General features: G+C 43.1%; 1 protein-coding gene across 4 annotated transcripts in view; it reads right to left on the bottom strand.

Annotated features, from left to right (window-relative positions):
• Positions 1-26772, bottom strand: part of RPGRIP1L (RPGRIP1 like) — an 81795-nt gene that overhangs the window by 30567 nt on the left and 24456 nt on the right. For 3 of the 4 annotated variants that reach the window (XM_080643925.1, XM_080643927.1, XM_080643926.1), the window contains 10 exons: positions 25674-25820; positions 23848-23921; positions 17721-17860; positions 12281-12387; positions 11997-12047; positions 10881-11060; positions 9139-9256; positions 4199-4651; positions 3296-3447; positions 44-422 (listed from right to left, as the gene is read on the bottom strand). In XM_080643925.1, coding sequence (XP_080500051.1) covers positions 44-422; positions 3296-3447; positions 4199-4651; positions 9139-9256; positions 10881-11060; positions 11997-12047; positions 12281-12387; positions 17721-17860; positions 23848-23921; positions 25674-25820 — 1801 coding nt within the window. Of the gene's footprint in view, positions 1-43; positions 423-3295; positions 3448-4198; positions 4652-9138; positions 9257-10880; positions 11061-11996; positions 12048-12280; positions 12388-17720; positions 17861-23847; positions 23922-25673; positions 25821-26772 lie in introns of those variants that run through there. The other variant, XR_013959171.1, reaches the window with a different exon arrangement.

Raw genomic sequence — 26772 nt, 5'->3', positions numbered from 1 at the left:
TAGGTTTGTTTTTACAATTTCACAGATTAAGAAATAGGCTTACCTGAGATGCACCTGTCATGTGCCAATGAAATCAGGGGCACACTGACTTTTCCTATGTACATATCCTCCTGGGTATCACTATCATCAAACACATAAAAATCCAGAGACTCTGACTTAAGGTACCGATCCAAGTCCACATTCATCGGCACTGGGAAACACATATGATCATCAAACTGTGGATCATTGCTACTGGGAATGATGGCCGTGTCATGGTCTGCAAAATCAAAAAACTTGTACACAACGTATGGGTGTGGCTGAAGGTGGCTTGCTCGGGCCTGCAGGCGGTTGCAACATCTCACTGTAATATGAAGTTCATTTAAGTTGCCATCTGCGGAATCAGTAGAACTGAGCTGAGCAGTTTTGGGTGCTTGCTGACTTAGCTGGAAAAACATACATATTACATTATAGTTAATATACAATAACTTGATCAACAGCAGCTGCCAACCCCCAAACCAAATGATTTTGTAAATGGACAAAAAGCTGCATATTTTCACTTCATATTGAATTTCTCAGTAAAAGAATCCCGATTCTTATTCAAACCAATATTCACTGGAATATGTGTGAACAAATGATCCTATGCTATAAGCAACAAACATAGAAGAGTGAACATACATGTAGAGATTGCTGTTAAAATCAAGAAAAAGTTAATATGATGTTCTTTAATTCTATTTAATAACTGAGTCAAGTGAGCAGATGGGTCCAAAGACCAATGTTCTCTATTTCACAATTTTATTAAGAGCTAATCCTTCGATCATGCCAGCCATTTGTTTATATCCCAGTCTTAAGTGAGAATCCAATGAACTTGATGGGCCCCACCAAGAAAGATAATTTTGTTGTATTTGGGTTGGCCCTCATCCTGAACCAATGGGGTTTGGGAAGCAGATAGCTGAGGTCAAGATTAGCCAGTATATCAAAGTATACTAGTAACTGCTATAAAGAACTAGAGAACAGGATCAGAGCTATGCTTTGGAGAGAATGAAAAGCTAGGACTGGGTGGCCATTCCAGGAGAGAGATGAGCAAAAGAGATTACCAGGCAGAGCTAGAAACTGCCCTCCGGCCCCTTGGGCTCAGGCAGCCAGTGCGCAGGCGCGTTAGCAAACAACTGCACTGACTTTACCCCAGCACAGCGGCTGTGATCTGGGACAAAGAAATACTAGCGTTGTTTCCGTGCCTGCTCAGGCTCGTGTTGGGGAGTTCTCTGCCTCCCACAAGAGCCCCTCTTTCACTGCAGTTCTGAATCTGGACTGAGCTCCTGGGACCCTGATAGAGAATTTACTGGAGAAGAGCAACAGAACCGGTCCTCATCTCCTCCGTGGAATGCCTCGTGGTGTGAGGAGGGGAACTGAGAAGGGACACACAATGCTGCTTTCCCTGGCTAGTTTGCATTCAGCTATACAAGGCCGAGAGGAATGATTTACAAAGCTCCCCCTCCACATCTTTCCCAAGTCCACCCACAGAAGCCAAATTCCAACTGTAAATGACGCATTCAAGCCAGAAATGGGGAGTCTAAAAACCTTTAGACTATAAAACTAAATAAACAATCTGGCCTTTCTATTTCTAGTTCCCTTTTCCACAACAGCATTTCCGAAAGTGTGTCCAGAAAGATGATCTCTGGCAAAGGGGGCCATTCTTTCTTAAGTTTGGGAATCAGTGTTATATTAGTAATGGTTCTTTAATTGAAAGTTACAGGAACTAATTCCAACTAGCAAATATGACAATAAAATGACTTTCACATAAGCCTAATGGGCTATTTCATGGACCACTGTTGTAGCAGGAAGGCGGCTGGGCCTTAGGAAGGTAATAGGACGGGAAGCCACCGGAATGGATCTCCATCCAGTTTCTATTTCTCGGGCTGCTTGCTCATTCCTCTCCAGACCCATTTTCTTTCCTTTGCTAGCTCACATGGTAGAAGCTCCTAATTTTGCATGTTCCAGGCATGGTGAGTCTTACTTTCTCTTGATCTCGGGAAGCAGAACCTGATTGGCTGAACTGGGGTCAGGTGGATATTCCTAATCTACACTAATAAAAGAGAAACATGCAAATTGATTGTACCTTCGTGATGCCCACTAGCCAATCAGGAGTGAGTGTGCAAATTAACACAACAAAGATGGCAGGTTAATTTGCATACGCAGGTGCCTAGCGGCCGGGGGCAGGGCGAAATGATTGCGTCGTCGCCATGGTGACAACACAGATGTTCCTCACTGCACCAGCAGCTCCGGGCCTCTGGGTAGCGTGGGAAGGCAGAAAGGCTGCTCTGGGCCTGAGCGAAGGCGGTGCTGGCAGCCAGGGGAAGGAAGGCCCATTCTTGCATGAATCTTTGTGCATCAGGCCTCTAGTTAGTTATAATTGGATGGTGAGTAGGAGAGAACAGGATCACCAAACATAAAGCTTGACACTGGGGGCCCAGCCCACGGACTGGGAGTAAGGGCAATTCCAAATGAAGAAAGATAGTTAAGACCTGAGCAGACATTCTACAGTGTTTCTACGATATTCTATCCCTTTGTAACTCCACATAACTGCATACTTATGCTTACTCTTGAGAATCACGTTACACATGAGAAGTCCTAAAGTCAAACATTCTATTTAACTTTGCTCAATTCAGTGCTTTCTGCATTCACTGGATCGTGACATTCTTTCTTTTGGAAATATGGCCATTAAGACTCCATGAAACACAGTTTGAACCCAAGGAACTGCATTTAAAGGTCCAGTTCTCAGCGAGCATACTCATTTTGTAGTCCAATAATAGCCATGTATTTCCTTCACAGTGGGGAGTGTAAGGACAGTCACTCGATGTGTGATGACCGGACGGCTGTTCTATTTCTCCAGTGCGCTGGGCAGCACAGGATGGGCTCCCAGGAGGTGATGGGAGGATTGTGTGTTGCCTGTGGTGGTAGTTACATGAACATAGACACATGATCAACTGCACAGAACTCCTCCTCCCCCACACATGTGAAATCTGAATGAGGTCTGTAGCCTAGTTAATAGCGTTGTACAATGTCCACTTCCTGGTTTTGATATTGTCCTGCAGCTATGTAGGATCTTACAACTGGGACCAGCTGTGTGAAGGGTACGGAGGACTTCTCTGTACTATTTTTGCTGCTTCCTGCAAGTCTATGATTATTTCAAAATAAAAAGTTAGAAAAAGCCACTTGATGGCTGTGAAAGAAAATAATTTCAGTTTAAAGCATGACATAGAAAGAATATGATACAATTTCTGGGTCATAAAAGTGTCCTAAAGTCAAACAGGCTTACCCACTGCCTTTGCGCTGGCCCCTTAAAATTTGATGTCATATATCCCAAAGCCTTCGCCCGCTCTCGATAAAGGCGAATCGCTTGGTCCACGGGAACTTTTAATTGGAACCAGTATTCCACTGTGCCGAAGTTTGGGACGTCTCCTGTAGTTCCTACAGATCAATATAGAAACCCGCTGTTAAAACAGCCCCATAAATCAAAATATATACCAGTAAAAAATACATCAATGGTACTATACATTGAAACTATAAATTTTATACTGAGTAAAATAATATGTGACACGCACAAATGATGTGTGATTGGCAAATAGCAGAGATGAAGAAAATAAAGTTACTTCTGCAAGTATGAGTTTCACTGTATGTTACATATTGTTAAAGAACTGTCAAACTATGTTTGAGATCTTCCAATTTATATTATTCCACTCCTTGTGAAATATAAAACAATTGAACCAAACACCCCAGACTTCTTAATGCTGCAGTACTTTTTGAACAAGTTGTACTCTATACAGACTGACAGATACAATATGAAACCTCAGAATTATAAATATGAATTCCACGTTATAATGCAGCCTGAAGGAATCTTTGGCACCTCCCGACTCAGCCGGGTCACCAGTACAGGGGGAAAGCCGTGCTGGGCCGAGCACGCACCCTTGTATGGCTTTGCCGGGCACACCCCAGTACTGGTTCCGCTCCTCAGCTCTCTTCCCCGGGAACGGTCGCCCCTAAGGCTCCTGGGAGGAGGAGAACATGTCCTCATCAGGGCACCAAGCGCTGCGGCAGAGCCGTCTGTCGGCCTGTCTGTCCCTCCTCCCAGGGCTGTGGTTTCCATGGATATATTCCTACCAGAGGGACTGGTGCAAGATGGGTGCTCAAAAAACGATGGAGTAGATAACATTGTGCTTACCAACCAAGCTTGCTGTGCCAAATATCCGACCGCTTTTTTCTAGAATTTCATGGAATCTCAACTGACATGCTGCGATTGTTTCGTAATCTGTGCTGTACGCCCGGTGGACCTCAAGGGTGACTGTGTTCTTGTGAATATAGTGCAAAAATAAGTCATTAACGTGGACGAGGTACTGAGAAGTGAAGTTGTACTCCGGGTGGAGGCCCCGCACGATGGGCGTTGTCTGTAACTCAAAGTCGTAGAAGGCGTAGGTACAGAAGGTGAGAGGATCTTTGTCCCCGGACGCCTGCGACACTTCCGAAGAAAAGGCGACTCTGTGGATGTGGATTTCAAACAGGTTCTCGCCCCGTTCTAAGTGAATGGTGTCATCAAATTCATCCACAGAGTCATCTGGCAGGATTTCTGGCTTAAATTTGTACTGCTTGGTGCCATAGGCAATATCCTTTAACTGGGCTGCAGGAGAAGACACACGGTTTAGAGATTTCAGACACTGAATATGAAGACACAAAGTGGCTTCTGAAGTGGAGGGAAGTCTGAGGGCTCTGGGGGACTAGCCTCCATCTTAAATTCTAGGACCACACTGTTTTCCTGTAAATAATAATATATTATGCAGAAATCCATCACTTGCTTTGACCTCGTTTATTAAACAACAAAATTACAGCCTAAACCAGGGGTGGGCAAACTTTTTGACTCGAGGGCCACAATGGGTTCTTAAACTGGACCGGAGGGCCGGAACAAAAGCATGGATGGAGTGTTTGTGTGAACTAATATAAATTCAAAGTAAAGGAGCGGAGGGGAGAGCAAGAGAACCGGATAGAACAGCCGGATCCAGCCCGCGGGCCGTAGTTTGCCCACGGCTGGCCTAAACTGTAACACAGGCCATCCCCCGGGGAAGGAACTAGGGCAAGGCCTCTGAACCAACAGACGAGGGAAATACCTGGGGTGCACCTGCTCCCCGGCCCGTGCTCTGGTGCCTTCTCTCCTACGGAGCCAACTTCTCTTCCCACAGCTCCTGCCCTTCAGGCTATTAACATACAGGTGGGGCAAAGGTGGGTTTGTAGTTGTGAGTACTTGAAACAGTTTATTCTTGTATTATTATCAACTATTGTGTCATTGCTCCATACGAACAACTATAAACCTACTTTTGCCCCATCCTGTATATACTTTTCTACTGTGTTTGAGGGGGTGATGGATATGTTTGTTATCTTAATTTTGGTGATGGTTTCACAGGTGTATACATAGGCCCAAACTCACCAAACTGTCTACTTTAAGTGATGTGGTTTAATATTATGTCAACTACACTTCTCTAAAAGAGATACCGTTTTTTCAAGATACACATCCCCTCCCCATGTCATAGCCAAATGTCTAGAAAGAGTGATTTACACTGTGTCTCCCTCCTCCTCTGACACCCTTCACCCTCCGCAAACAGCAGCTGCTCACTTTTCTTGGGAAACGACTCGAGCAAAGTCACCGGTAACCAGCTCATTGCCGGAGCGGGTGGACTGCGGTCCGGGCATGACTTGGTTTCTTTGCGTCACTGACACGGGTGACCGCGCCCTCTTCAGAGGGGGCTTCCTCGCAGCATTGCCCCGCTTCTCTTCCGGCCCCTCTTCTCGCTCCCTTAGGGTTTCCTTTCTGCTAGTTTGCGGGGGTTCTGTTTTCAACCTCCTCTTCGTCTAGGTCTTGCCCTGGGCAAGCTCACCCCCTTCAGGGATTTCTGCTACTATCAATATGCTCTGGTTTCTATTTTTCTTTTTTTTTTTTTAATATATTTTATTGAAATTTTACGGAGAGGAAGGGAGAGGGATAGAGAGCTAGAAACATTGATGAGAGAGAAACATCTATCAGCTGCCTCCTGCACACCTCCCACTGGGGATGTGCCCGCAACCAAGGTACATGCCCTTGACCAGAATCGAACCCGGGACCCTTCAGTCCACAGGCCGACGCTCTATCCACAGAGCCAAACAGGTTTTGGCTGGTTTCTATTTTCCCATTCAGGGTTCTTTCCTGAACTCCAGACCCGATACTTAATGGTTTGCTGAGCCGTCTGCCCACACATCCCCGAGGCACGTGCAATTCAGTGTATCGAATAGAATGTCTCCAATGCTCTCCCCGTTATTTCTGTGCTTGCATCTCGAGTGGGGGTGGTAGCACTCGCCAAGTTGCCTGCGGTGGCACGTTCTCGTTTCTGGCAGGGTCACAGTCACCGCCGCTTCCTGCGGCTTGGTCCAACCTGCCGCATCCTCTCCATCTCCCCTGAGGCTGCCTTCCTGCCCAGTGCTTACTGCCCGGGCCAGCATGAAACCCCTCGCTTCCTTCACACCTGACTCGTTCTCCCCATACCTAAAGCCACCCCCACAAGGCAGGTCTGGTGTGTTACCCCGACTTCAAACCCCCCCCCCGCCAGGTTCTCCAGGTGCGTAAGGTCCCCACTCTTCAGGATGGCAACCAGGACCTCACGATTCCTGACCCGGGTCCCCTTCGGAGGCTCCACACGCAGTTTCCCGAGTGACTAGCAGTGCTTCCCACACCCCCTTCCACCTGCCTCATCCCCGCCCTGAAACTCCCAAGCTTTCACTTAGTGGGGGGCTCTGTCAGCAAACACTCCCAACCGGGAGTGTGGAGGGTCCCCTGAATCTGCAGGGATGCCTGGGCGGTCTTTCCTCAGTGGTTCCGGGTACCTTGTGGACCCGGTCCGCTTCCTTGTTCACATCCTGTGAGCTCCTGCGGGGGGCGCCGGAGCTGTTTCCCTGTCTGTACTCGCTGCCTAGCACTTTGTGTAGGATGTGTTCAGCCTGACCACGTTTATGGACTGAACCATGAATTCAGGGCACACATAAAATATGCCGATAAAGATTTAGTAAGACTTGAAGGAAAATCTCCAACTCTGTGACCGCCTTGTTATTTGGGAAAATGCCATTAAGCAAATTCTATTGAGCACGGCTTGACATAAAAGGTTCACACTGCCCTGTGACTTCTGGAAAGCCTGCCCAGTTGGATAAAGATATTTACTGAGCCCTCTACTTAGAGCAGTGGTTCTCGAAGTGGGGTCTGGGAACCTTTACGGTCCATGAAACTGTTCTGAAGGTTTGATAGATCAGAAGTATTTAAGAAATAGTACTAAGATGTTATTTGCTTTTTTCATTCTAATTCTCTCACAAGTGTATGATGAAATTTTCCAGAACGTACATGCTATGTGACATCATAACAGATTCAATGCAGAAGCAGATATAACATGTTTTCTATTAAGCCAGACACTAAAAAGATTTGCAAGAATGTTAAACAATTAAAAAATCAAAACAATCTCACTCTTCTCACTACTTTTTGGTATAGAAAATACTGTTTTTTTAAAAAAAAAAAATGCGTACAGCCCTAACCGGTTTGGCTCAGTGGATAGAGCGTCGGCCTGCGGACTCAAGGGTCTGGGGTTCAATTCCGGTCAAGGGCATGTACCTTGGTTGTGGGCACATACCCAGTCGGGGGTGTGCAGGAGGCAGCTGATCGGTGTTTCTCTTTCATCGATGTTTCTAACTTTCTATCCCTCTCCCTTCCTCTCTGTAAAAAAATCAATAAAATATATTTAAAAAAAAATGCGTACAGGAGAAAACCGATTGGTTTCTCTCTCATATTGATGTTCCTCTCTCCCCCCGCCTCTCCCCACCTCCCTTCCTCTCTCTAAAATCAATAAAAACATATCCTTGAGTGAGGATTTTAATATAGTGCTGTAATTTATGTTAACATGTAATGGACTTATTATTTTAATATGACTTAAATGTTTTTTACATTTCTCACTTTTAATTTCTAATGTAATAAATATCGTAAGTGTAACCCGTTAAACAAAAGGCCTTCAGGATTCTCAGTAGTTTTTAAGTGTAAAATTACTGCTGGCATCAACCACTGGATTAAGCATTGTAATCACGGGACATGAGAGGTAAAGTACCTCTGATTATAGAAGCCACAGAGACTATGCAATGCTCTAACAGTGAAGAAACCAAAGAACGGAATCCCCAAACACAGTTTCTGAGCGCATGAGAGCGAAAGCTGTAAGTGCTGAGGCAGTATTTTTTCAAAGCATAGCTTTGTACTTGCATCTGAATAGCTTCGAGTTCAGTTTTTAAATCTATTTTTTATTGATTTCAGAGAGGAAAGGAGAGGGAGAGAGAGATAGAAACATCAATGATGAGAGAGAATCATGGATCGGCTGCCTTGTGCACGCCCCACACCGGGGATTGAGCCCGCAACCTGGGCATGTGTCCTGACCGGGAATTGAACTGTGACCTCCTGGTTCACAGGTTGACACTCAACCACTGAGCCACACCAGCCGGCTGCTTGGAGTTATTTTTTAAAAAACAGCGTTATGGGTGCCAGGTCCAGGGGGAGGGCCCAGGGAGCGGCACGGGAAACAAGTTCCCCTGGGGTTCTCACACTTGCTCAAGTCTGAAATCACCGGGAGGGCGTTTCCAGCGGAGGAATGGCGAGCGGTGGGAGCAGCTCCGGGCCGGGCCTGCACTTAGATTCTGAAGCGGGGCAGGTGTGTCTTGCAGGCAGAGGAGAGGAGGCGCACACGGAGTGGACAAAGGCCCGGTGATGGGGCTGCGCAAGATGCACCGGGCAAAGAGCAAGCAGGCTTGCTGGTCTGAGATGCACAGCTTCCTTAGAGGAGACACCAGCCACGAGGCGGTACCGTTAGGCTGAGACTGTGTGCGGTACTCTGAATCTTGCCTGCAAGCAACACTGAGTTCAAAAAGTAGTAGGAAATGACTACACATTCCCGAGTAGAAAAGAAATCCGATAAAAACCGCCTTTCTGGTGAACTATTATTGTAGTTATAAACTGAAAACAAAACAAAAAAAGGCAGAAAGAAGTTGTGAGTGCTGCTTAGGGTGACATTTCAACGATTACGAACCATTCCCGTGCGAACAAGGAACTGAGCCCACTACCTTCTAGTTTCTGGATGCGCGCAGCCCTGACATCCAGAAGGTGGACATACTGTTCCACTTTGAGCTCATAATCTTGCTGCAAATTCTCCATCTTCTGGGTCACTGCCTCAACTTCCATCTAAAAAATGAGAGAGAACACGTTTCAACATGTGTGATTAGTTCCATCTTCATTTTTTAAAGCAAGTAGGATCCAAGCGTTTTCTAGCCCCCGCACATGCCAGGAACTGTAACCCCGTTTCCTGGCCTCGAATAGCTTATGGCTTAACAATTCACCCTCAGGGCTGTTCACAAAACCAGAAGTGAGGTCCACTAGAGCCGGTTCCGTTTGGCGGAGGAGGTTTTCCGCGGCTGCGGCTGTGTATGAGGGGCCGTGGGGACTTCAGAATCCCCGCACCTTGTATGCAGAATGTAGTGACTCTAGTCCAGGCGAGTTTGCACTCTAAAATTAGGGTCTTAGCCCGGCCCGTGTGGCTCAGTGGTTGAGCATCTACCTATGAACCAGGAGGTCATGGTTTGATTCCCAATTAGGGCACATGTCCAGTAGGGGGCGTGCAGGAGGCAGCTGATCAATGATTCTCTCTCATCATTGATGTTTCTATCTCTCTTCCTGCTACCTTCCTGTCTGAAATAAATAAAAATCTACAATAATGAAAGGGTAATATGCTAATTAGACCAGACATCTTCCGGACAAAGCTGGGGCTGGAGGGAAGCCAGCATGGGTCCCGCGTGCCTGTGGGCGGCCCGAGGGAAGCCAGCCTGGGTACTGGGTGCCTGCGGGCGACCGGAGGAGGGAAGCAGCCTGGGTCCCGGGTGCCTGCGGGCGACCGGAGGAGGGAAGCAGCCTGGGTCCCGGGTGCCTGCGGGCGACCGGAGGAGGGAAGCAGCCTGGGTCCCAGGTGCCTGAGGGCGACCGGAGGAGGGAAGCAGCCTGGGTCCCGGGTGCCTGCGGGCGACTGGAGGAGGGAAGCCAGCCTGGGTCCTGGGTGCCTATGGGCGGACTGAGGGAAGCCAGCCTGGGTCCCAGGTGCCTGAGGGCGACCGGAGGAGGGAAGCAGCCTGGGTCCCGGGTGCCTGCGGGCGACTGGAGGAGGGAAGCCAGCCTGGGTCCTGGGTGCCTATGGGCGGACTGAGGGAAGCCAGCCTGGGTCCCGGGTGCCTGCGGGCAACCGGAGGAGGGAAGCAGCCTGGGTCCTGGGTGCCTATGGGCGGCCTGAGGGAAGCAGCCTGGGTCCTGGGTGCCTGTGGGCGACCGGAGGAGGGAAGCCAGCCTGGGTCCCGGGTGCCTGAGGGCGACCTGAGGAGGGAAGCCAGCCTGGGTCCCGGGTGCCTGCGGGCGACCGGAGGAGGGAAGCCAGCCTGGGTCCCGGGTGCCTGCGGGCGACCGGAGGAGGGAAGCAGCCTGGGTCCCGGGTGCCTGCTGGCAGCCAGAGGAGGGAACCCGGTCCTGGATGCCGGAGGGAAGCCAGTGCCAGCAGCCAGGGGAAGGAAGGCCTACTCTTGCATGAATTTTCGTGCATTGGGCCTCTAGTATATTTATAAAAAAAGTAAAATCAGGCATTTAAAATTTTTTACTTGTCTTAAAACTATTTCTCCTAATTACTTAGTTATATTTATGAGAACTCCAGGCATGTGGTAACACATGCCCGCAGATTGTAACAAGGTAACACATGATACTGGTTAGGAAGGTGAATCACTCGTAGAGCATGACAGGAGGCTTCCCTCCAAGCCGTGTGTTGCATTACCTGGTAATCTTTATTAATTTTATGTTGCATGATTAGCATGTTTCTTGTCTTCTCAAGCTCTTGCACGGTCTCTGCATGAGTTGCTTGCAGCTCCCTCATGGAGCGTTCTAGATCTTTATGACTTTTATTGTCTATTTTCTCTAAAAAGGAAAGGTCTCCATTTCTTTGTGATTTTTGAGCCTAAAACAAAAACATGTTTTATTACTGAAAACAAGAGTTTCTAAAATGTAATAATGTGATTTAATATAGATATAGCAAGGAAAAATCATTAATTGAAAACAGATATATTTCCATTTTCCACCAGGAATAAAGTAGTCCTGGCATAGAAACTGTATTTGGACAGACATTTGGAACAATTATAAAGAGTTTGAAAAACAGTTTATATCTTCATGAGATAAAAAAGAAATCATGTACATTTATTTTGATTTCTATTTCTTCATTTGATTAAAATCTACACTGTGATGATCTCAAAGGAAAGAAATGCGTTTTCTCATGTTTTCCTGTAAACAACAGAATATCCTAGGACTGGAAAGTATCTTCTGGTAACACTTATGATTCAGTATTTCACTTAAAATAATAGTGTGAGCCGTAGCCAATTTAGCTCAGTGGATAGAGCATCTGCCTGTGGACTGAAGGGTCCTGGGTTCGATTCTAGTCAAGGGCACATAACCTTGGTTACAGGCTTGATCCCCAGCCCTGGCCGGGGGCATGTGGGAGGCAACCCATCGATGTGTCTCCCTCCCGTCGATGTCTCTTCTCCTCCCTTCCCCTCTCTAAAGATCCACGGAAAAGTATCCTCGGTGAGGATTAACAACAACAAAAACAGTGTATACCAGGTCTCTTAGGAGAGAAAATTGGTGATTAGTTTTACCGTCAGGCATGTAAAAGTAAAAATGTTTGTCACAGTTGAACCAAGTGCTGTAGACAAGTGTTTTTAAGGTCTATTTTAATGTGATTTTGATGTCCTTACGAAACATGCATATGCCGTAACTCAATGTCACCTGACCTCTTTCCTGCATCATCCACTCTCCACGTGTGAGGGCTACAGAGACGGTCTGCATTGTGCCAGGACAGTCCACGTAGACATGAAACTCACGGGGAGGGTCAGAAAGTTACCTTTATGAGCAGAAGGGCTTCGCTCAGCTCCTCAGCGTTAACATCGCTCTCCTGCAGAAGACAGAGCAAGTCAGAGCTCACAGTGAGAAATGAATGGAAAGTGCAGGACACATTCCAACTACGCAGATCAGCCTCACGGAACGAACATGAGCTGCCTGATACCAGGAAGTGATCACTGAAGTAACATATATGTATCCCTGTTCTCTCTAGAATGGTGCTTTCTCTGCGCATAAGACATGCAGAGAACAAGCTGGATTTACATCCTACAGAAGAAAAGGGTTCACCTGGTTGTAAAACTTCATGCGGTTTTTAAGGTCATCGAGCTGTTGCTTTTCCTCCAGACAGCGTAACTGCAGCTCTCGGTTCTCCTGAACGAGTTTCTCATTTTGGTCTTGAAAAGAAAGTCGACACGATTGGAAAGGTGTGAGAGGACGCGGTGGAAGAACACATTTTACACTGACGCGGGGGCTCCAGCCGGCGACGCTCTGGGCAGAGGAAAGGGCGCTGGCACCCAGGGCCGCGGGAGCGAACGCACGCACGCTCTCAGATGTCGGCCATATGATCCACTGCTTATCAAAAACTTAAGACGTAACTTCGCAGTATTAATAGAAGGAAATTGTGGCCTCCGGGACTTCAAAGGAGCATTCTATCTAAAATACTTAAGAAAATATGTTCCTAAAGCTATGATTTTTACTTACTTAGTAAGGGTCCGGAAAAGCATGCAAAAAAAAAAAAAAATGTATCTTTTGGTTTTTGGGGTTCCTTGAATATTCTTTTCCCAATTTAACATGAAGTATTTTTATTCAAACAAGGTAATTTCTCTGGTAATAACTAAAGCCATCATTTTAATCAACTACACTTTGAACTAATCTGTTAAGATAGGAGCAGTGGCTTCCCAACCAGGACAGGGTAGTGTCAGTGATAATCTGTGTGTGTGCTTTATGAGCTCATGCCGTCAACTAGAAGGACATGGACTCAGAGCCATCATTATGGGATGGAGGTCCGTTGTCTTCCCCTGGGCCCGTGGTCGGCAAACTGCGGCTCGCGAGCCACATGCGGCTCTTTGGCCCCTTGAGTGTGGCTCTTCCACAAAATACCACGGCCTGGGCGAGTCTATTTTGAAGAAGTGGCGTTAGAAGAAGTTTAAAAAATGTGGCTCTCCAAAAAATTTCAATCGTTGTACCGTTGATATTTGGCTCTGTGGACTAATGAGTTTGCCGACCACTGCCCTAGGCAGTCACTGGCCATGACCCACAATCAGGGGCTTAGGGTAGAGCTACTGAGGACAGTAAAGCCATAGACTAATTTTTCACTCCCTGCATGAAACATAGAAAAAAAAAAAAGGCACAGGAACTCGCTAGCAAATGCGTTCTCTCGTCTCACGTCCTTAAGTGCGCTCGTCCATCGCGTTCATTGTGTGGGTCGAGCATCCTCCCTCTGGCTCCCTGTGGACTGACCCTAAGCCACGTCATCCAAAGTGTCTCCACTAATGCCACCCTGCTCGCAAAGCTTTAGGTTATCACAAGTCCTCCATGCAAGTTGTATGTTTCTGTTTCCTTAAAAAAAAGGCAAGTCAACACATTTGCCAAGAATTCTTTACATAAGTGCATTTGCACACTGACTGCAGTTTATACAAAAACATGTTTCTGACATTTATAATGCTTTCTGTTTCCAAGCTAGAAATACTGCGTGTCAGTAAAAATGGTAAAAATACACAGTTAAGAAGAAATGGAATAAATTCAGGTATTTCCTGGAAACTGAAAAATCACACACAAACGCGACCTGTGAAACCTGTGTCTCTAGCCCAGGGGTGGGCAAACTTTCTGACTCGAGGGCCACAATGGGTTCTTCAACTGGACCGGAGGGCCGGAACAAAAGCATGGATGGAGTGTTTGTGTGAACTAATATAAATTCAAAGTAAAGGAGCGGAGGGGAGAGCAAGAGAACCGGACAGAACAGCCGGATCCGGCCCGCGGGTCGTAGTTTGCCCACGGCTGCTCTAGGGTATGAAGAGGCCTTTTCATACCAAATACGGAAAGTTTTTCTTATTGATAAAAGGTTAAAGGTTATTCTAGAGTATAAATTGCTAGTATTTAGTGAACAAAATGAAAAAAATGTAAAAACATGAACAATACTTGGAAAATCTGAAGGTGAAGGTAGAGGTGAAATGCTTGGCTTTACACTGAAAATTAGGATTAATAATAACGATGAATTCTCATGAGATAGACTTGCTTTTTGTTTAGCGAGTAGGGTAGGAATGTGGAATGCTTTATTTTATGTGAGGAGGCTAAAACTACATCTAGTCAGAATGATCAGGTAACAAAAAGAAGGTAAATGTGGCCAGAAGGATGTAAAAGCAAAGGTGCGGAGGGTATTTCTGTGGCTAGCGGAACTGCCAGGGGTTCTGAGAGTGAGCCAAAGTGGGAAGGACAGGACTGCTCCGTGCTCATCTGGAAGATGATTTCTGAGCTCCAGTTTCTTTATTGTTTCAATTTTTCAGATCAGGGCCCTCAGAAGGACATTCTAATAGGTATAAATAAACTTGTTCCATTATTTCTTCTGTTATTGATTTTTGTTTCAACAACTATGTCCCCATGTGTTCGCTGATATTAAAAAAACACACTATGGCATTATTAGTAAGAAAATAACTTAGTGGGAAAAGATATTATGGAATACCAGTAACTTCCTCTCTGTTGAATTTTATGTAGAATTATCCACTATATTTTTCCTTTCTTAAACTGTTTATTGGGAGACGATATAGTTCAAAGAGGAAATAGACTTGCTGAATTACAACATGAAAAATCAAAGCACCCTGTACAAGACGAAAAATAACCTCCTTTACGTTAGGATTTTGACAAAACGCATGTTAAACTAAACAGCATTTTATTCAAATGAGATAACAGTTCACTCTTTAAAATTATGTTCTTCAAGCACACCACTAATAAGCAGAGTGCAGAGAACAATTCAACTAAACAATTTTCAAACTCCTTTGAGTTAGTATCTTCAGCTGTGATCAATATAAGCTCACGCATTATGCGGAATTATGCATTTCAGCTAAAGATAGAAAGGAACTTTCAAAGCAGGCCCTTAGACACATGCAGTTAATTTAAGCATTAACTAAATGCAAGCTGCATTTACATATCCTTCCCCACATATTCACACAATCTGAAACTAATTTGTACCTTGAATAAAGAGGTGAGTATTCTTAAAAATAATCTGCCAGTTAGATGAATGACTACAAGGGGCCAGGGAAACATCTTCTGGCAAAGAACACTGGATACATGAAAAGGTAAGTATGTGAAGAGACTTCAAAGCAAAATTAAACAATTTCAAAATCTGTTATACAAAAAGCAACTTTCTAAACATTATAAGATTTCCTTAAATAGGCAATTTCAATTTTTTGGTTTAGTGTTTCCCTGGAAAAAATGGTTAAAGGCTGTAATATTTTTCTTATACTCTATTGTAACTTTTCGCATAAACACACACACACTTCAAATCATTAGATCTACAAATTTCAGGTGTTCAAGCAAAAATAAAATAACAGTTGCAATAAAAATAAAGATTTAGTTCCAGTAACTTTTCTTTAGAAAATAAATGAGTAACTGTACAAAGATTTGTTTAGAATCTTTTTATACTTAAAAAACTAGAGATTTAAAAATTCAACAACAGAAGATTGTTAAACAATCCACGCTACCTCCTCACCCTCAAAAACTATGACGACTATTATAAATGATGATGTGAATTTATATTCATACTCAAGGGATGATTTCATAAAATAAAAAAGCATTATAAGACTGTATATATATAGAAAACTCCGCAAGGAAATACAAAAATACTGATAGAGATTATCTTCAAGGTTGTGAAATTGAGAGATTTAAAAAAAACCTTTTTTTTTTGTTTACTGGACTTTCTTACAGCGTACATGAGTTATTTTTATTATTCAAAAATCTAAAAGAGAAACAAGAACCAGTAAAAAATAAAAAATGAGAAATGGACTAGTTTAAATAAAATAACTTAGCAATTGTAGCTTTAATAATTTATAAGAACCCTCAGAATTGCTTCAGCAACAATAAACAGGTTTTTTAAAAAAGGCCACAAGATTCTAACCCCTTACGAAGAATGTCTTTCCAGAGACCAGTGCAGATGTCTAGAGATAAGAGTTCTGGAATTCTTAATATCTAGGGAAGTACGAAAAGCACAGAAGCAAGCAAACTTTACTTCATTTCTGTTTTCTTTAAGAAAGGGAAATGCACATGTTTTTGGAAAAGAGAGAGGGAATGTAGCGTGCTTGCACTTCCCTCAGTGAGCAAGAATTTACTGAGCAGCCCCTAAACAGAGGGCTCTGGTAGGGACGCAGTTCTGAGCTGTAAAATCAGAAGCTCAATCTTGGAAAACTTTAAATATTCCCTGGTCAGAAATCATGCCACCATTTTATCCTACTGACAATCTTCTAGAGAAACATGCATAAGAAATCTTTCATCAGATTTAATCACTTAAATAGAAGTGTTTCCCTGAAATTAAGACTACATCAATCATTAAATGTGTTCTGTTTCAACCTTCTTAAATGTTAAAAATAAGTCAGAACATGATTTTTAAATGTTATGATTTATAAAGTGCCAATTTCAGAAATGTTGAAATTGGAAAGAAAATCTTTCCTATAGTTAATGAAATATGGCATTGTGATCTAAATCATAATTCGGCATAGAGTCCTGACTAGATATGTAATTTTTTCAAATTGAGCCTGCATTGAACTTTTAAATGTCCTCATACAACAAAACTGCAAATGTTCCAAAGGAACACGTAGCGGGTGAGCAACAGCCACAACATTTGAAGCAAATAATTCCATTTCCCAGTTGTGCATTTGTGTGTAACGTATGTGGAGAATTCAGAAGTCAAACATCTACTGTTAATTATAGCTATTTTACTACCATGAGACAAGAAGAGTGAGATGAGACTCATAACATGAATCTTATTCAGGATTATTACTCAGCAAGGACCTCAGTTTTTGCATCATCAGTCCTTGTTTTTTCTTCACAACATGAAAAACAATATAAAGCAAACACACGCGCACTTGACCTCCCTCCGGTACTCCTGTTCTCTGCCCACCTCTCCCCACTCTGACTGGAATTTTTACAGTAGGACAAGTTGACAAGGCTTCTGGTATGTAAGTTCAGGGTCACAGCGAAGAATGAGATAGCTCATTACAGAGACCCACCCTGCTGGGCCGGTAACAAACAGCAGCTCCTGCCACTGCCTTTTCACACTGCTTTGCTCTTCCTCCCGATGCGCTGGCACCACTGCACCTATCACACTCCCTTAGCTGCTGCGTTCCTCCCTGCGGAATAGATGCCGCCTGCGGGCAGCGCCTGGGCTATCCACGGCCGGATGCCCAGTGCCTAGCAAATACTGGTGCTCAATAAACACTTGTGAACTGTTGAAGGAAGGCTCAAAATTTAGGAGAATTAAATAAATTCAAGACAATCTGAATACGGATGACTCTGAGAAAAAACAATTTCTTTGGCCCAAAGGCCAGGACGAGTAAAAGAACGGTGTGAGCCACCACCACACTCAAGGAGCGGACGGCCGCTGACACAGGCTGTGTCTCCCACGCACGGCAAGGTGCCTGGCGCACAGAAGGCCCCCCGGTGGGCCCGGATGGGGTCAGTGAGTAACTGAGTCAACACGGGTCTGACATGTGCAAGCCAGCGGCCGTTTCGCATGTACCTCTCTCGGCTTTTAACCTGTCAAGGATTTCCGCTTTGTCGGTCAGGTCGGACTTTAAGGCCGTCTCGAGTTGCGCGATCTGTACTTTGAGCTGCTGTTCCTTTACCTTCCATTGCTCTTCCTGGGCAGCACTGAAGGCACTGCAAAACACACGGGACATGCGAGGAGAGCTCAGAAATCAGCTTCGACCGAGGATAACAGGGAAAAGCGTTTAGTGGCACAGGGACCGCTGTCATCATGTCTCAGGAATTAAGGAAACATGTGCTGGTCTGCTGCTGGTGAGACCAAGGCGCCTTCCTCAGGCTGCGGTTAGGGGACATGAAAGGGTTTGTGGGATGAGCAAAGGAACTGGCCTTAATTTAGAGCTCTCAAGTCAGAGGAGCTGGCAGCGAACGGCTTTTGTGGGACCAGTGCAGGAATTCCGATACTGTACGTGCTCCAGAGGAATCCGATCGCCAGACCTCAGCCTCGCCGTCGGACAGGGCCTTTCTCCCCCACACAAACCCTCTTCCTACGGGGAAAGGGGACCTGATCTTTAGCCCAGAATCTGGAACTTTTCAAGAGTCTGTGATAATGACAAAGTCACAAAATACCAGCCGCAAAGTGATAGCATAGTGAACCACAAGGCAGTGATTCTGATGCTACGTAGTGATAAGGCAGTTTTTGTCCTAAAAAACCAAAAAGCAACAGGCTTAAGGACAAGTTTTACTTGTAACACATGATTGGGGTGAAAACCCAGAAGTACACTCCGATAAGAATGACAAAGGTAGAATTATTGTCCCTTAAGGGAAGCGCAGCAATTTAAACTGTTGTTAAAATCTACCCATGACCAAGATTGGAAGAACTAGTTGCAATATAACTAAATGGTATACAGAAGGAATGAGTACACTACACATTCGCTTAGGCCAGCGGTTCCCAAATGCTGGCCTCAACTACACACTGATGCTAGACCAGCTCCACACAGAACACTTGGAGAGATTGAAAGATGAAGAGCCCAGGGCCTAAGAATTCCTACTTTTGCAAAGCGCCCAGGTGATGGCCAGGTTTGGAAAAACCGATCTTGATCTGTATTTCAGCAGAAAACTATTATCTGTGAAGCTTGATATGACTGAATAATTATCAGCAGCTTTGACCTTTCTGCTTACTTGAAATCCAGTAAATGAAACACAAAACTTATAAAATCTGCTTTTGTACTGATGAAGAAGAAAATGAAAAAGAAAGTTGTTACTGAAAATTGCCCTAATGTTGCTCCCAGCTAGTCTTGAGGTTTTTGTACCAAAAGAGATACTTTTCTGGGAGTCATAGCTTTCAAAGGAGACACTGTGCATTCATCTTACATTTTGAATGTTTTTACTGCATTTAAAATAACACGACCTTAAAAATGAATGGAATTCTGAAAGTTTTTCTAAATAGGACATCTGTTTCATCTATCAGTGTTCTCCTTTCACATATGGAATCTGAAAGAAAAATGAATGGGTCTAATAGACCAATATTTTTAATTAATTTTAAAAAGGTACAATTACCTAGACTTAAGTCCAAACACAATATGTATTTTACCTACTAAAGTAGAGAATATTCCTTTACATTTTCATTTTTAAATAAAGAACAAATACGATTTCTTTGTCTGGTCAAATTATATATCCCAAACGCATACATATATATATATCCATGTCAGTTTGTGTGCATGCGTGTGTGTGTGTGTGTGTGTGTGTGTGTGATATTATTAAAAACATGTACTACCCGGAAAAAAATTAGCATGATGAAATAGGCACAAGTATACATTATATCAGATGCCAAAAATTAGAAACAGTAGTGTTCCAATAGCATTAGTACCAGCAAAGAGATCACCAACAGTTAATCTGGCAGAAACATCAGAAGCTGTGTGTGTTTAAATTAAGAACAATTTAGCAGCCTGGTTTTTCCAAACCCACAAAATACTAGTGTAAATCAGCGTAAGTCAATCTGAATTTAGTCCACTGCTATCTTCCCTCTAAATTTAGGATTACATTCCACTGCAGTTTCATGAGGAATTCCTTTTGAATTTACTGTATTCCTCTACGCTTGGAGCCATCTGTGTAGCTATAAATGGTGAAACACATCTGGCTCCATTTTCTCGGTGAAGGCTGTGTACATGATTAAATCTGCATATGAGCACAGTCTTTGAGAGCCTTTTACTCATGAAAATGTCTTTGTACATTGCCTACAGTGACAACTGAGGGGATCCCAGTTGGTCGTGGTGCACATTTCATTGTTCCATTGTGGCAGGAGTGACAGAGTGGCACCCTGCCGTGGAATGCCCACTGGAGCCTTGGGTCAGCACACTGGAAACACACCCCCTGATCAACCACAGGGTCAGATGGAAATAGAGCTGAGCAATTCCACCCTAGGATCTTGGTTCTTACAGGACAAATGCCATTTATTCCAATCTCCCAGGGCATCCTAAGGAGACAGGGAAGTTTAAGCTCTAAATCACCCCTAAAGAAACCCACAGGTACTTCAGTTAGGACCTCATGGGAATTAAATACATATCTACATCAGGGATGTTTCACTTATTGAAGGAGAAATGATGGCCCAGACGCACTCGGTTTGGTTTCTGGGAAGCACACAGTGCTCATACATGATCACACGAGCTTTCACAATTCCTGGCAGGCTGCAGGGACAGGTGCTCACTTCACAGAGACGGAGCACAGAGTCTATGGGGGTCAGCCTGGCTCCTTTAAGTTTTGAATATTAGGTGACCATCACATTGCAAAAACTTGATTCACCCAATTCTTAAAACAGTTAATGTCATCTTCAAAAATCAGACCAACTCTTTTTAAAAATATTGGCATTAGATTAGTCTCTCCGGGAGTTAATACCTTAAAGTCACCTTTACAGATTCTCTGGATCCAAGCTCAAATGGACTGAATCTGAGTTGGATGGTAGTGGGTGCAGAGTTCCCCAAGGGGCAGAGAAACCTATGTTTTCTGATTTTCAGGTTATTCCTACACAGGATCGTTGGAGGACTCTTGCATTCATTAATTACATCACCCTAAAGCTATACTAACTTCAAAAATGGGACACAGCTTTACCATGATATTGTGTCGAGTTTCTCTCTAACCAAATAAAAAGATGTAATTGCCAAAAATTTATTCTGGGTTTTCAAACTGACATTTCTTAAAGCTATGCTTATTTCTTGGCATTGTATCCAAAATGGTTTAACATATTAAAAAAAGGCTCACTCCCAATACTAACATGAGGGTTTTATCTACCAGATGATTCTCTAATATGTCATCTGTCAAGTAATAAACACATTCAAAATTTCATTTGAAAATGGAAGATGAGAATGCAATCTGCAAATCACATTTTTCTCCTGACAGCGGGCCAATTTTGGATAACAAACAAATGCTCCCCTTTTACAAACATGCTAACACTATGACTAACCAAACCGAGAGTGTGTGTAGTTTGATGAGTGCTAGTTGTTGGCAATGATGAATAACAGTGCCACGAAACACAGGAGTGTAAAGAATCTTAGGAATGATGCTGATATCTGCAGTTACGGAGTTTCTGTTGAGTTTTGTAGTTTCTCCGACTTCTGAAAACATTATTTTAAAAAACTGCGTTAGAGAATTTTACATTTCTATTTACTATTATGTGTGTGCTTGCGGGGTTTTGTGCATAAGTGATAGGATTATTTTTTGGACACAATGTTATGACACTCATTACACACATTTACTTCCATATGCCTGACACAACATTCAAGTGTAAGCAGCATAATGAAGTCTGTTTAACGTAACAGAAAAAAAATGTAGCTCAACCATAAAACATAAAAGAAAAAAAAAGACATTCAAAGTTATATTTACACTCTTAGATCATCTTCTAATATGAAAAGATAAAGTTTCACGGTGATAAAGTAAAATGAGAAAAACATGTCTTTCTCAAAATTCCACTTATGCATTATTCGCAGGTAAGTTTTTTACTCCAAAAAGTATGTTCAGTAAATCCCCTAATTGGGAGGAAGTAGAGAATGTACAGGTAATGGCTAAATGGCACTTATTTTCTTGTTTTAAGACTATGTTAAAGTATTGGAAATGATAAGGTATTGAAGATGAAATCAATAAAAATTTCTGAATCTCTGACAGTTTTGTTATTCCATGAATGTTTCTCTTTCTAATACACACTTTTCCAACCCAATTAAAATCAGAGAGGTAGTGAGGCATGGGGGGGGGCGGAAATCAAGTTTAGAATAAAAAGAATTGGGTTTCAGTCCTGCACCAGGGTCTCAGCAAAGCCCTGTGCCTCTGTACAAATCTCACTTTTTTTGAGTCTCAATTTCCTCATTTAGAGAATATGAGGGTAACATTCTCTCCACCACCGAATATGGTTGTGTGATCTGTATACTGAAACTAGGATTTTCCAAACACACAACTATTAAATACTTGGGTATAAAACAATATAAGCCTATGTATTGTTTCACAGAGCTGGAAATATAAAACAAGGGGTATAATAAAAGCTTTGGGTGAAATGAATTAAGGCTCAAGAGAGGGACCAGAACCAAGTACTAGGGCCAAAAGACCTGGAAGAGGGTTTAAGGCAAATCCCACATAGAGATGCTGAGCCAGGCTGTCCTTGCTGGGAGCCTCAAATGTTACTTGACTCATGTTTGAACCTGCTGTTTGTAACCCTCACTATAATGAGCCACTGCGTAAAGATAAACACCACAGTTAGGCAACACCGATGATACATACCACTGGAATGATGCCTAACATTAAGCTACATTTCTCTTCAAAGTAAAAACTAATAAAAACCTATCACTACACTCCTTAGATATGATTTTAAAAATATACATTTAGTTTACAAAACATAGTTAAAAAGTTAAAGATGTGTCTGTAGATCATCTATTTTCTGATGTTACAAAATATGATCAATAGAAGCAACTGTTGATATCAGCTCTAACATGTATATTTCAATGTATTTAAATTTAATTTCATGTAAAGGTATATTTATAATTTATTAGTATCATATACTAAACACACACACACAGATACCTGTGTCACTTAACTAAACTTAGCTGTGGAGTAGAAAACGGTTTCTAACATTACAAGAGATTTTTAAAAATACCTTAATTAGGAAGCAGATAAACAAAATCGAAACAGTTCTTTTAATTGATCTTGAAATAGAAATGCTGTGCTACTCTTTGTAAGGCACAGAGACAACTGTAAGTGAACACTTTTTTTTATTATTTTTTTTTCTTTATTGATTAAGGTATTACATATGTGTCCTTATCCCCCCATTGCCCCGCTCATGCCCTCACCCCCCTGTTGTCTGTGTCCATTGGTTAGGCTTACATGCATGCGTACAAGTCCTTTGGTTGATCTCTCCCCCGGACCCCGCCCTCCCCGCCTTCCCTCTGAGGTTGCCTCCACCAGCTCACTCCCAGCTCATGGGCTGGGTAGCCCATTGGAAGAAGCAGGGGCTCGGAGAGACCTACAGAGGTTCAAATACAAGCTCTGCTACCCCAGAGCTGTAATGACGTGGGCAAGTTCTTAATTCTGTTTTATTTTCATTGTCTGCAAAATGGGCATTTACAACGCCTGCATTTCCAGGCTGTTGTGAGCAATTTACAATGGTGTATGTAGAGTACTTAGCACAGGGCCTACTAGCTTATAGTCTGTGTTCAATGAACAACAGCGGTTGTTACTGGTAACAAAGCGATAGTTTTCTAAGTTAACACATTACCACTCAGATTAAAGAACTTATTACCGCCCTAAATGGTTTGGCTCAGTGGATAGAGCGTCGGCCTACAGACTGAAAGGTCCCAGGTTCGATTCCGGTCAAGGGCATGTACCTTGGTTGCGGGCACATCCCCAGTGGGGGGTGTGCAGGAGGCAGCTGATCGATGTTTCTCTCTCATCGATGTTTCTCTCTATCCCTCTCCCTTCCTCTCTGTAAAAAATCAATAAAATATATTAAAAAAAAAGAACTTATTATCAATGCCCCAAAAGCATATTTTCTTTTATAATATAAATATTTCTTGCAATCACCTGTAGCTGATTTTTAAATAAGTATTAGATGGTCTGATACCCAGTGCTTTGACAGACAAGATTTCAGACAAGTGGATGAGAGAACACGTGGCATTCTGATTTACCTGTTATAAAGTTTATCATAGTTTTCCTTTAAAAGTTCCCGTTCCTTTTCTAAGTCAGTAATTCTATCTTGCAGCTAAAATGAAAAGAAAATTACACATTAGGAGATTCTCCTATAAAACTGCAGGGGGTAAAAACACAGGGGAGGCAGCTAACATGGTTCAGTCTTGTTTTCTAAATTGCAGCTGCTAACTAGGCCACTTATATTGTCTGTATTTAATTTAGCACTGATTTTTCCCCCAGTTGTTAAGTAAACATGAAATTAATATCTCTGTTTTAATTTAGTAGAAACGCATGCACTACTTTATGGCAACCTGTGCCAAAACTCAATAAAGAATGTGTTAAAAGCTTGCTGTTAAGTCTGGAGAAACACTTTTTTCTTTCCTCTCCAATGAATTCCATCGTTATATACACTTTGTATTAATTTCCAATTGGCCCATAAAAAAGTAAAAGGATCAACTTGTCTTTTGGTTCATGGTTCACAGAAATGTGTCAATCACTATTTACCCTGAAGATACACTTTCTCATGTCACCTGGAACTTACAAAAAGCCAGCAGCACATCTTTTAAATATACGAATGAAAAAATAAAATTGCCCTAGTCAGTTTGGCTCAGTGGATAGAGCGTCGGCCTGCAGACTGAAGGGTCCCAGGTTCAATTCCAGTCAAGGGCACGTGCCCGGGTTGTGGGCTCTATCCCCAGTGGGGGGCGTGCAAGAGGAAGCAGATCAATGATTCTCTTTCATCATTGATGTTTCTCTCTCTCTCTCCCTCTCCCTTCCTCTCTGAAATGAATAAAAATATATTTTAAAAAACAACTGCATACCTTTTTTCATCCCAATGAATGTTTTTAGAAATTAACTTGGGGTAATTATATCCTTATGATTAAAATGTAGCTTTCTGTATTTATTTCTGGGATTTATGTTTATGTTTCATTCAGCAGTATATTTTGTAGTTACAACCTCTTCCCATGCATCTGAGTACTCTTAAAATTCATTTCCCTTCTCAAATCCTCTTTGGAGACACAGAAGATTCTCCCACGGTCAGAACAGAATGTGGGCATCTTATTTCACTTCCATTCTCTTCAAGAACAAGTTTAACAGACTACAGAGAAAGACTGCAAGGTGGGAGACATGAGTAGCAACAATAATAGGAAGATACATTTTCTTTTTTTATATAAATACATTTTTATTGATTTCAGAGAGGAAGGAGGAAGGAGAGATAGAAACATCAATGATGAGAAAGAATCATAGATTAGCTGCCTCCTGTACCCGCCCCCCCACCACTGGAGGGGATTGAGCTTGCAACTCTGCCATATGCCCTTGGCCGGAATCGAACCTGGGACCCTTTAGTCCACAGGCCGATGCTTTATCTACTGAACCAAACTGGTTAGGGCAGGAAGATGCATTTTCAAAGAGCTTCTTAGAAAAAAAAATTTTTTCACAAAATTGCTAATGTTGCAAAATACAACATCCTTCTCTTCAGAACCAAATATATTCCTGTAACTTTGTTTTGGTTTTGCAAATGACTAATAAACTTATAACTGAGGAAGCTGAGTTCCAAGGTAACCCGTTTCAAAGCATTCTCTTTCTCCTCAACCATCTTTAATTCTCACGTAAATAGTGGCTCTCAGTACAAGTGCAAGCATGTTTAGGCCCTGGCTTGCCATGCCCATGACATGTTGACTACACTCTGCTGTGCTCAGAGTGCCATGTATGTAGTTTAGGTTTTTCAATAAATATAATATCTGAAACGTCTCTATGTGACCTTTCCAAGCTGTCAGTGGCAGAGCAGTTTTGAGCAGCGGATGCGAGCGCTCTGGAGGCTTACCTCCTCGATCCTTCTCTCGGAAAACGTCACGGAGTGCAACTGTTTCTCAAGACGGCTGCACTTCACACGCTGTTCTTTAAGCTGCTTATTCAGCTCGTCTCCATTGGCCATCAAGGCATCGTGGCTGATCCGGAGCGTTTTTTGCTTCTAAAAACCGGAAGGAAACTTTTAAAAAGTATTTTTGGATCATGATTTGAATAAGTGATTACAATTCTATAAATAAATTTACTCCTGAAGTTCATGTTATACTTCAAAGAAAGCAGAGTATCCCCCCTTGTCCCTGGGGTCATGTTCCAAGACCTCCAGTGAATGCCTGAAACTGTAACAATAAACTGCAATAAAATTTATGTGACTATGGTCTATGTCTCTCTCTCTGATAACCAAGATGGCGCTTAAGTGACTCACAGGCAGGTGACACACACAGGGTAGGTTTGCTAGACAAAGGGATGACCCATGTCCCAGGCAGGACAGAGCTCGATGGCCCAAGATTTCATCACCTTACTCAGAACGGTATGCAACTCCAAACTTAGCAATTGTTTATTTCTGGGATTTTCCACTCAATGATTTTGGACAGCAGTTCACCACGCATAACGGAAACCGCGGGAAGCGAAGCCGCGGATAAGGGGGGACTATAAGCCTGCGTACTGTAAATTCTACTCATCTGGAGCGCTGGGAGTTAATTAATCCCAGAACCTATGTTAATGACGCAGCGCAATAAATCCCTCCGATGGCACATTCCTGGGGGCCACAGCCTTTATTAAAACAATTATGGAGATGAGCAGTCCCAAGTACTGTCAACCTAAATAGTTCCAGTTTAAAATGAACACACTGATAGTTGACCTGACAGGTACTCAAATATTCTTCTGATAGTGGTAGTGGCAAAGCAAAGAAAACACCACATTAAAGAGAGACTTCCTAAAACCTGACTATTGGCCTATTCATAACTGTGGTCTATCTTGGTATATCATAAATGCTTAGAACTGAAGATATATGAAGACACCCCTAAACCTTCAGTGCTATGTGCCATGTAAATGCAGATAAAAGGAGTTAAAAATACTTTTTCTTGGTATGAGATTATTTATGATAAACGTACTTATTA

Source organism: Plecotus auritus, assembly GCF_963455305.1.
Source record: "Plecotus auritus genome assembly, chromosome: 10".
Classification (NCBI taxonomy): domain Eukaryota; kingdom Metazoa; phylum Chordata; class Mammalia; order Chiroptera; family Vespertilionidae; genus Plecotus; species Plecotus auritus.
Note: the sequence above shows the minus strand (reverse complement) of the source record. Positions and strands in the feature narration are given on the sequence as shown.